The sequence below is a fragment of the Cupressus sempervirens genome, chromosome 3 (genome assembly GCF_028749045.1).
Source record: "Cupressus sempervirens isolate cs-2001-9-10 chromosome 3, ASM2874904v1, whole genome shotgun sequence".
In the NCBI taxonomy this organism is placed as follows: domain Eukaryota; kingdom Viridiplantae; phylum Streptophyta; class Pinopsida; order Cupressales; family Cupressaceae; genus Cupressus; species Cupressus sempervirens.
The window spans coordinates 513,378,892-513,388,977 of record NC_143120.1 but is presented as its reverse complement, the minus strand read 5'-3'; the positions used below and the strand labels follow the sequence as shown (position 1 = coordinate 513,388,977).

The 10,086-nt window shown below is 37.7% G+C and overlaps 1 protein-coding gene across 1 annotated transcript; it reads left to right on the top strand.

Moving 5' to 3' along the window:
• The first annotated feature begins 3,197 nt into the window (after positions 1-3,197).
• LOC149567427 (nuclear poly(A) polymerase 4-like) lies at positions 3,198-9,324 on the top strand. The gene is made up of 12 exons (XM_089820612.1): positions 3,198-3,567; positions 3,670-3,747; positions 4,295-4,402; positions 5,507-5,569; positions 5,766-5,927; positions 6,175-6,288; positions 6,376-6,438; positions 6,556-6,885; positions 6,966-7,130; positions 7,221-8,111; positions 8,467-8,546; positions 8,640-9,324. Exons 1-12 carry the CDS (start codon positions 3,472-3,474, stop codon positions 8,662-8,664), a joined length of 2,175 nt encoding a protein of 724 aa, XP_089676738.1. The 5' UTR covers positions 3,198-3,471; the 3' UTR covers positions 8,665-9,324.
• The last annotated feature ends 762 nt before the right edge of the window (positions 9,325-10,086 follow it).

Below are 10,086 nucleotides of genomic sequence, written 5' to 3'. Positions count from 1 at the left end.
TAGATGACGACCTTATCATAACCGAACAAGAGGAAAGAAGAAATAAATGAGAAAAAGTTAAAGTTGCAAGAGATAATGGAAAATGGGCATGGCTACAAAACGTGAAAGCCCAAATCAGTGACAAAATAACACATGATAAATAAGAATTTAGGCCTACCCAGAAACACTTAATTGTGGTAAGTTGGAACTATAGGGATTGTCCTTCGAGAAGAGGACTTGGGTTGGGGCCCATAGCTAGAGATAATGACATTATTTTTCTTATAGAGACACATGAACATGACAGGTGTAAAGTTCCAGAATTTGAGAGGTATAGGAAAGTCTCAGTGTGGAATGAGAGGACATATAATGGTAAGGGACATGGAAGCATTGCCATTATAATTAAGGAAGCTTGGGACATATCTATAAGTATTAAGAAATAAGATGTAATAAACAATACATATAGATGAAAATAACAAAAATTAGGTGTCTATAAGGGTGGCGGCCTGCTGCTTTGCTCCTAAAGGTTTTAAAATTTATAAGAAGTAGAATAGTGACCAAGAAGATCCTTTTGCTTCACTCAAAAAGGAGATTTTTGCTTATAGCTCTATAGGGAAAATTATGATAACAGACAACTTTAATGCTAGGACAACAAACAACCAAACTCTCAGTCTCAAAAGGAGTTTCAAAGAAAGCAATGATCCAATATGGTTGGAAGAAGAGGGAACTCAGTACTAGGAAAGGTCTTTGCAAGATAACAAGGACAAAGTCAACCACTATGGGGCAAAATTATTGGGCTTTTACTGCCTTTTCAACATGGTTATTTGCAATGGTATGGAAAATGATCTGATTTGGGCAACATCACTTGTAAAACCTACAATAGGAAGAGTGTGGCAGATTATGTCATATGCTATCAAGGCTATACCATAAAGATTATTAATTTTGATATAGGGGAATGCCCCATTGGGATAAATTTTGATCATAACTCAATTTTACTAAAGCAGGCCATTGGGATAAAAGGACAACAAAATGTTCAAACCACTTACCAAAAGAGAAGGGGGCCTCCAGTTGGCAGAGTTTTAGTTACATAGGAAAATCAAAATATTTTCAAATAGTCTCTTTACTAGTTGTCTAATAATGAAAGAAATTATATTAACACTTCAAAACAACACCTCATGGTCAAGAATAATCTTGTCCTTATTATCAATAATGCTTTGGAGGAATGTAAAAACTCTAGGATCAAATAAAATGCTAAAAATACTTTCTTAGCTAATCCATGGTTTGATGACAAGTGCAAGAGGGCTAAAAGATATATAAGAGGCAAAATGAATAAAGAAAACAAAAAGGAGTGTGGCATGATGTTAAGACATAAGAAAGAGCTATACGTAACCTTGAGAAGGCTTGAGCTGAGCAACCCCGGGAAAAATAGTCCCAAGAAGTCCTCAAAAGAGCTTCAACAAAAAAAGAAACAAATAGAGAATAACATCACAAGGGCTTAGTGGATGGAGTATGCCAAGATACTCTATGAACGTGAGTTGGGGGAACATAGTACCAGAGTAACTAAGTCCATAGACGACCTTTTCATAATGAAGATAATATATAGGGCATTAGGAGGTTAGCAGTAGGTAAATCCCAAGATATTGACGAGTTGCAGGCTAAATATTTAAAACGAGGTGTTGATATTCCTACACCTCATATCAATCACATCTTCAACAATGTCAATGAGGAGGGTTTCCCTATAAAATGGACCACTAGCATGGTGATTACTCTTCACAAAAGTGGAGACATAAACAACCCTTCAAATCATCAAACTATTATGGTAAATCCACTCCTTAGCAAGCTATTTGGCAGCATGGTAGAGCAAAAAACCAATAAATGGGTTGAAATAAAAGGAAAAAGAGCAAAGGGGAAGGCAAATTCTAGACCAAAGCATTCCACTATAGATCACATGGGTATGCTAAAATACTTGGTTGAAAAAATATGGGACACTTAGGGGGTTGAGGCCTTTTGTTGTTTTGTGGACTTAAAAAAAGCGTTTGACACATTGCCACATAGCAACCTCTAGGATATGATGGAAAAGTTGGGAATTCTTAAGGAGATTAGGACTACAATTCATAGATTGTATGAACATGTTAAGGCTAACATTAGAATTGCGGATGGGATGTCAGAATGTTTTTGCAGGACATTGGGCTCAAACAAGGGTGCTCGTTATCACCAACCCTATTTGGGCTTTACATTGACAAGCTAGACGAATGGTTAAATAGGGCTAGTGGTGAGGGAGTGTAGTTGGCCAACTATGTGATAAAGCTACTTTTGCATGCAAACGATCTCATCATAATCCCTAAGACAACTAATGGTTTGAGAAGACACTTGAAGGAATTGGAAAGTTTTTGCTAGGAAAAACTCTTATTATATCAAGGAATTTAATCGAGCGACTAGTCATGAGGAAAAAACATATTGGAGCTCCTATTAAATGGAAAGCAAAAATGCTTATGACCTAGCTTAGAATTAGCTCTCATTAGTTGAGATGTGAAACAGGGAGATGTCGGGTGACTAAAGAGGAATGAGAAAACAAAACATACTTATTATGTGACAAAAAGACTCTGGAGATGGAGCACCACTTTGTTACAGAGTGCCCAACGTACAAGAACATTAGAGTTGGGTATGCAAAGATTTCAAAAAGTGACAACCTGAACTACTTGTTTGAAAAAAAATAGTTGGACAAAACAACAAACCCAATTATTAAAATCCATCGGCAAAGAAAGGAGCTAGTTAAGAGGTTACGATGTACTTAGGTTTTTTCCCTCTTTTTGGAACGTGTGCTGATTGCATGTCCCATAGAGTGTTGTAGTTTTAGACATTATTAAAATCTTCCATTTCATTTCATTTGAAAATAGATCCCCCTTAACTAAGACCTCCCCTTAATTATGTCCAAAACTATAACCCATAGTTTATGAACACTCTCTCCTCAACCCCCACAAACCTCTACCATGGTTAAACCAGCGCCGAAGACTTTGACCACGCGGCAAGAATCATGAAGTGTGCTTTCTCTTCACATTCGCAGCAACCCATTCAAACAGATTTGACACGTGGTGCATGCTTAGTTCCCCTCAGCAACTCATATGTAACACATGCGTCCGGAACAACAACGGAAATTTAAAAAGAAGAATTTAAATATTAAAAATAAAAATAGAAAAAGCAGCGCGATTGCCTAAAGAAGCAGCCAGCGGTTTCTGGTTTTGGTAAACAGCAGTTTTTGAGCTCAGTTGACTCCCCGACTCTATAACGCGTTGGCCTTCAAATGTATTTTCAATTTTAATGTTTACCTCCGTGGGAAGTTTGCCTTCTTCAGGAGGATCTGGTCCAGTGCTGCCGTTTGTTCAATTCTGCGCATGAGGGAAGACATTTGAACAGTGCGCCAGGGCCGCAAATTGTAGGAGCTAGGGTTTCGATTACCTGGGTTGGAAGTTTAGGGGTGGAGAAGGGTCGTTACTGATGGCGGCGGAGCAGCGGCAGTATGGGGTTTTGAGCCCCATATCCATGGCGGGTCCAAGCGGAGCAGATCGGCTCAGGAATCGACAGCTTGAAGAGGTATGGATTTTTACTGATACCCTAGTTGCCGTTTGTTAGGGATGTGAAATTTTGGCGGCTCGTGATTGTTTCTGATTCGGTGGTGGTTGAAATCGCCGGCAGTTTCTTAAGAGTCAAGGGCTCTACGAGGGCCCCGAGGAGGCTGCGTTGAGGAAGGAAGTATTAGCTGAGATTTCTGAGGTAAGGAAAAGAGCTGTTTTGGCTTAATGTTATTATAGTATTTTTCTAGGTCTTGGATTACTACGCCTGTGGTAGTAGGTTTCATTTTATGCTTGCATCGTTTGAATAATATCTGACAATAGGGCCTTCAGAAAATTCAGTTCTACGAACTCGACAATGCTAGGCTTGATTCAATATATCGGTGTCTCCATCCTCGATTTTCTTTGTCGATTTCACTGCCGCAGGTTCAATCTTACAATGGAGGCACCGTCGGTTGAATTTTCCGATGTTGCATCCTTTTGAAAATTTTCAATTTCCCCACTCTTTGAATGAGCATATCTACAGGGCTGCCCTTGTTTCGAATGTTCGATGGATGCCTAACCTTGCAATTTTAATCGAATCACAGATAGGGCTTTGTTGTTCCATTAACTACTATGGTCTGGTGGACAGAAATACAACATGTTCAATGCATTTAATTATGTTTTAAACGTGGCTAATAGTACGGGGTTATGTAATTATATGCTCTCGGAAGACTGGTAAAATCTAACTGTGGCCTTTGGTTTTTCAGATTGTGAAAGCATGGGTCAAGCATATAACAAAACTCAAAGGTTACGAGGATCAAATGGTTGAGGATGCCAATGCTAAAATTTTCACATTTGGGTCGTTCCGATTATCTGTAAGCCATTCCACCTTTTGGCTTTTTTTTTAATGTTATCAAGCTCTGTGCGACCTTTGATTTTGCTATGATCAAACTCTCAGGGTAGTATTCTAGGTTTGTTTAGATCGTAGATGGATTGTCAAATAATTGTGTGTATGGTACTAGTCACGATGTACGTACTTCAATATGTAGAATGTATGATGGTACTGCTTAAGGTTGGTCCTTCTAACATATTCTATGGTTAGAAATTTTTGTTGTTTCATTTTATTTTTTACGTCATATCAACATCTTCCTCAATTCCAATTCAAATGTTAGGAACTCCTCTCGAGAAAAAATACTTTAGATCTCCCTGTGGGTGCTGCCAAAATAATTCAGGAATCATTAACATGCACGAATGTCCCACTCCATACGGTCACTATGAATTTTTATTCAAATATACATGTCATGGTCGTTTGGAGTCATGGCATACAGTTACAGGGACACCCAGAAGACTTGGGTATATGAGAAAATGCACAATGTTTTTTTTAATAGATCTAGTCCCAGAAGATATGGATATTGGGAGGAGTTTTCTGTCCTTGCTGCTACATGAGGGATCCCTGGTGGCCATGGTAACAGTAAATGCTTCTCCGAGGCCATATCAAGATTTACATCTGGTAGAATATCTTGCCAAAATTTTTGAGATGGTGCTGGAATTTCCTGGAATTAATTGCATGCAAGTTGTATGATTTCTCAACAAATAAAAACGAAAATATAACTTTGGCTAAAAGAACGATCATCCAACATTTTTGCATGATAGCTTTTGCAATTAAAAATCCTTTTGCTGGCACTAGACACTTGATTCACATTGTATTGTGCTCTAGCATTTTTCAATTCAGATATATTTTACCATTTTAGTGAAATATGGTAATTTAATAATTTATCATTTAATACTGTTCTTCAGAGCATATTTTGCTGGAATGGTGAGCACAACAATGCCCACTACCAAAAATGATATTACATTATATTGACCATGGTTTTTAGATTTCTCATCTTTGAAATTGTAAGACTGAAGTTACGAGCAAAGACATCTGTCTCACTTGTTGTTTTTTTTTGTAAATATTATTCAAATGTTGTTGTATACAGGTTCATGATCCGGGGGCAGATTTAGATACTTTATGCGTAGGTCCGTGTTATGTGAATAGGGAGGTAAGTCTATTTTGCTCTTATCATCAAAGCTTTATCACGTGTAGACACTTTTTTTGTACAAACCAATCAATGTGAATAAAATATCTCTTATTTTGACAGTGGACTTCCTTTATTTTGGGTTTAAATATATTGTGCACGTCTCTGGAGTTTTGAAATGTTATTTTTATCTCTTTAACCAACTTGGTTTCTTTTTCAGGAAGATTTTTTTGTCATTCTGCATGAGATATTGGCTGAAATGCCAGAAGTTACTGAGCTCCATCCCGTACCTGATGCATATGTACCCGTCATGAAGTTTAAGTTCAGAGGGATTTCTATAGATTTGCTGTATGCGAGCATATCACTTTGGGCTATACCAGAAGTGAGTTAATTTGTATTCTTAACTTGTTGTAAGCAGCAGCAATCCTTTATAAAAATAAATTGCCAAATGTGGTTTGCATGTTGTCTGTTTTCATTGTTCAAGCTTCTATCAGGAAAGCCATACAATGACCTATATGTTTTGATTTAATCTATTTTTTCTACTCAAATCGCTTAACTGTTCATTCTTTATACCTGATGAAGTTGTTTAACAAATAATATTTTTTATTGAGATGCCACTTTACCTGCAGGATTTGGATATTTCTCAGGAATCAGTTTTATATGAGACTGATGAGCAAAGTGTGTTGAGTCTAAATGGATGCAGAGTTGCAGATCAGATATTGCAGCTTGTACCAAATGCTGAGGTGATGCATTGCAGGAGTTTTATACTGTGATAATATTTTTTTTTCTGGTTCTTGTATTTTGTTCCTTCAAATGTTTTGTTTTTGCAGCATTTTCGTACTACACTACGTTGTATGAAACTCTGGGCCAAAAAGCGAGGCTTATACTCAAATGTGAGTTATTTTATTGCTTGATTTAAATATGTTCTGTAATTACAATCCCACAACTTAAATTATTGCAGAAAGCTTCAGATCACTCTATATGGTGGTAACAAAAAAGGCACTTGGCAGGTTACGGGTTTTTTGGGTGGTGTAAATTGGGCATTATTAGTTGCTCAGGTTTGTCAGCTCTATCCAAATGCAATCCCCAGCATGTTGGTGGAAAGGTTCTTTCGTGTGTATACTCAGTGGCGCTGGCCAAATCCAGTGATGCTACGTTCGATAGAGGAGGGGACTCTAGGCTTAGCTGTGTGGGATCCGCGCAGAAATCCTCGGGATCGAACCCATCTAATGCCTATAATCACACCAGCATATCCTTGCATGAACTCCAGCTACAATGTAACCAACAGCACACTTGTAGTAATGACAGAGCAATTTGAGAGTGGGAATAAGATTTGTGAGGTATGGTTGACATGTTTTTGTTATTGAGCTTTTAATTTCATATTGTGTGAAATTGTCTTTAATGATTCTGTTTTTGGCAGGACATAACATTGAATAAGGCAGACTGGACTGCTCTTTTCGAGCCTTACCGTTTCTTTGAGTCATACAGAAACTATTTGCAAATAGACATTATAGCTCTCAATCAAGATGATCTGAGGACGTGGAAGGGCTGGATCGAGTCTCGTTTGAGACAGCTTACTTTAAAGGTTTTATTTTAACTTGCATTTACTATGTATACCTGTTGCTTTTCTCAAGTAGAAAGAATTTACTCGTACTGTTACGTAATGCTTTTCCAGATCGAGCGGGATACTCTTGGGATGCTACGGGTACACCCTTATCCTCATGGATACTGCGATCCATCTACCCAGGGGGAGCGTTGTGCATTTTTTATGGGTTTACAACGAACTCAAGGAGTGCCAGTGCAGGAGGGTCAGCAGTTTGATATTCGAGGCACAGTTGATGAATTTAAGCTTTCATTGTTCTCATACCACCTTTGGAAACCTGGAATGGACATTTTTGTTTCACATATTCGTCGTAGGCAGATTCCATCATATGTTTTCCCTGGGGGGGCAGTACCAAATCGTTCTTTAAAAGTTGCAAATTCAAGAACGGAGACTTCTCCTATAAGTAATGGTGGAAACTCTGTTGATAATTCTACAAGAGTTGCAAATCAAACACTGAGGGCTTCTCCAGGAAGCAGCAGCGGAAACTCTTGTGATGATTCTGTAAGAGGAGTGAATCAAACAATGAGGAGTTCTCCTGGAAGCAGCAATGGGAACATTGTTGATGATTCTTCAAGAGTCACTTGTGAGACGGCAATCATTTCTTCTGTACGGAGTAGTGGAATCTCTGGCTGTCAACCTGCAGAAGAGTGTGGCCAGATAATGTCTGTGAATTCAAATAAGAGAAAGCATGTCAGTGATCAAAACATGGTGAAACGAGTGAAACAAGCAAGCACTAGTTTAGTTGGTGCACCATCTTCTTTTGGGTTGGATAGTGCTAGTTTACCCCAAGTCAATGCAGAGGAGGTATCTTTAAGGAGGACTACTGACGGTGATACAGGAAACTGTGGTAAAGAAAATGGAGTTCCAGTGGTGCCATGTGGTGCTAAAGCTATTGAAATTGAACCGTTGGGAAATGGCCATGTGGTAAAAGCAGGAAATTTTCAGAATGGGCTCACTGTGGAGGTCTGCCAATGACAAATTGTTCCTTCTGAATTTTTTAAAACCTGATTTCAAAATAGATATTTAGAAATTCTGTGTCATATATGGTGGTTTTAAAGGAGCTTTGTAGCATGAAATTTAGGTTGAACCATGATGGCATTATAACATTATTTAGAATTGTAATATATAATTAGAATCCATTGTGCTATTTTTTTTTCTATTTAGTCTTTTCTTTAATATTTGGTGTGTACGGGAGTGAGCCACTTTTTGGTAGGCAATATGGATCAAGTTCTGTTCCTGATTTTATTTACCTTTTTATTTTTGCATGGTCCTGGTTGCTGCCTTTGGGATTCATATACATTTGGCTATTTTTTTCAAGCATTCGGCGGTGTCACTTGGAAAAGTTTTCGTATCTCAAGCAGGAGCAAAAGCTGGACCTGTGAGCAAGCCTGTTGCAAGGCAAGTCCCAGCATTCTGATTTTGAATTTTGTGGACTTACTGTTGTCAAGACAACTTAGTATACAAATGCATTTTTTTTTGGATTGAATGCAGGGTCGGTCTTGCTTCACTAGCATGATACAGAGAAGGTGTGCTTTAAGCTCCTGAGAACTCTGCCATCTACATTTTCTGTGGTAATTTTGTTCTCAATTGTATTGTTCAAACTTCAGACTAACGTAATTAACACTTGGTGCAGTAGATCAAACCTGTAAGTGGCTCCTTTGTTTTTTAATTTTTTCTCATTTTAAGAAAGGCAGTTAGAGTGTCCAAAGGGTTGCGGGTTGGTAGGGTAAACGAAGTTCCTGACCTTTTGGAGAAATGCTGGAGGTATGAATTTCTATGGAGTAAGGTTTCTATCACCAACACAAGTCTGATGAATTCATGAGAATCATCCTCTTCCTCATCTGTGAGCATCCCTGTGCATTTGGTAATTTTGCTGATGCCAGGGGTACTCATTGACCAAACATTGAGTAATCTGTTCTGCTGCGGAGTCTGCAGGTGGCATCTTCAGTTCGTAGGGGACCATGGTTCTTCAGGAGGGTTATACATCCATTCTTAGTTTAGTTAACTTTTAGTTGTATTCTAGCTAATTCGGTAGGGTTCCAGTTTTTAGCATTTGAGGTGTATATTCATTTATTTTAGTTTCAGATTACTAGGCCAGCAGGCAGAGGAATCAATTCTCTTTAAGACGGAACAAATTGTTACTCTTAATTTAATAAAATTTCCGCCCCTTCAAATATGTTATTTCTTATTCTGTTGAATCATTTGTTTCCACTTTTAAGTTATTTTTATTCTGAATATGTCATATTTATTATTTTTATTTGGATTATGTTCTGGGAAATATGCTTAAGTAGTTTATATGGGGGGTTTATTTTGTGGAGTGCCAAAAATGACTCTTTATTGTGAGAGTAAACTCTAGTGCAATTCCATGTCTGAAGAATAGAAAAAGGTTGATAGATAAGCTAAAACCACTTTAAATCTCAAAATATGCATTAAATTGTAAATAAAAGTAAGCTAGTGGTCCATGTTATTTTTTTACAATATGTTTACAGTTTAAATGATGGGACTCGCTAGTATTTTGTTTCCAGAAGTTGGAAAGGGGTTTGAATGTTATATCTTCAGCCAAGGGTGGAATATTGTATTTGAGGGTACTTAAGTTACTGATTCTGTTTTGGTAACGAGAACAGTCCTCTGGGCACCAAATTTTATGGGGTTCGATATTACTATTGGTACTAGGATTTCTACCAAGTGAAAACGAGTAAAAATGAAAAATAAAATCCAGGATACTAATGTGGTAGATGGTTATAAAAGCTATAAAAAACCGAACTTGTAGCGTTTACAATATTTTCTTTATGCACCACTTCTTTGTTTGGGAGAGGCCAGCAAAAGACAAAAGCCTTTAAGGAGGGAATGTAGATTTTGAGGATTCGAGAACGATTTACACTTCCATGGTAAATTGTGTAAATAAAAATTGAAGGTCCAAAATGTGAAAGGGTTTTGG

Bases quoted from the DNA above. Each gene is read 5' to 3' on its own strand.
- LOC149567427 (XM_089820612.1), top strand. From the start codon at position 3,472: ATGGCGGCGGAGCAGCGGCAGTATGGGGTTTTGAGCCCCATATCCATG. The intron at 6,289-6,375 runs GTGATGCATTGC...TTGTTTTTGCAG, and splicing joins AGCTTGTACCAAATGCTGAG to CATTTTCGTACTACACTACG. The intron at 8,547-8,639 runs GCAAGTCCCAGC...GATTGAATGCAG, and splicing joins GTGAGCAAGCCTGTTGCAAG to GGTCGGTCTTGCTTCACTAG.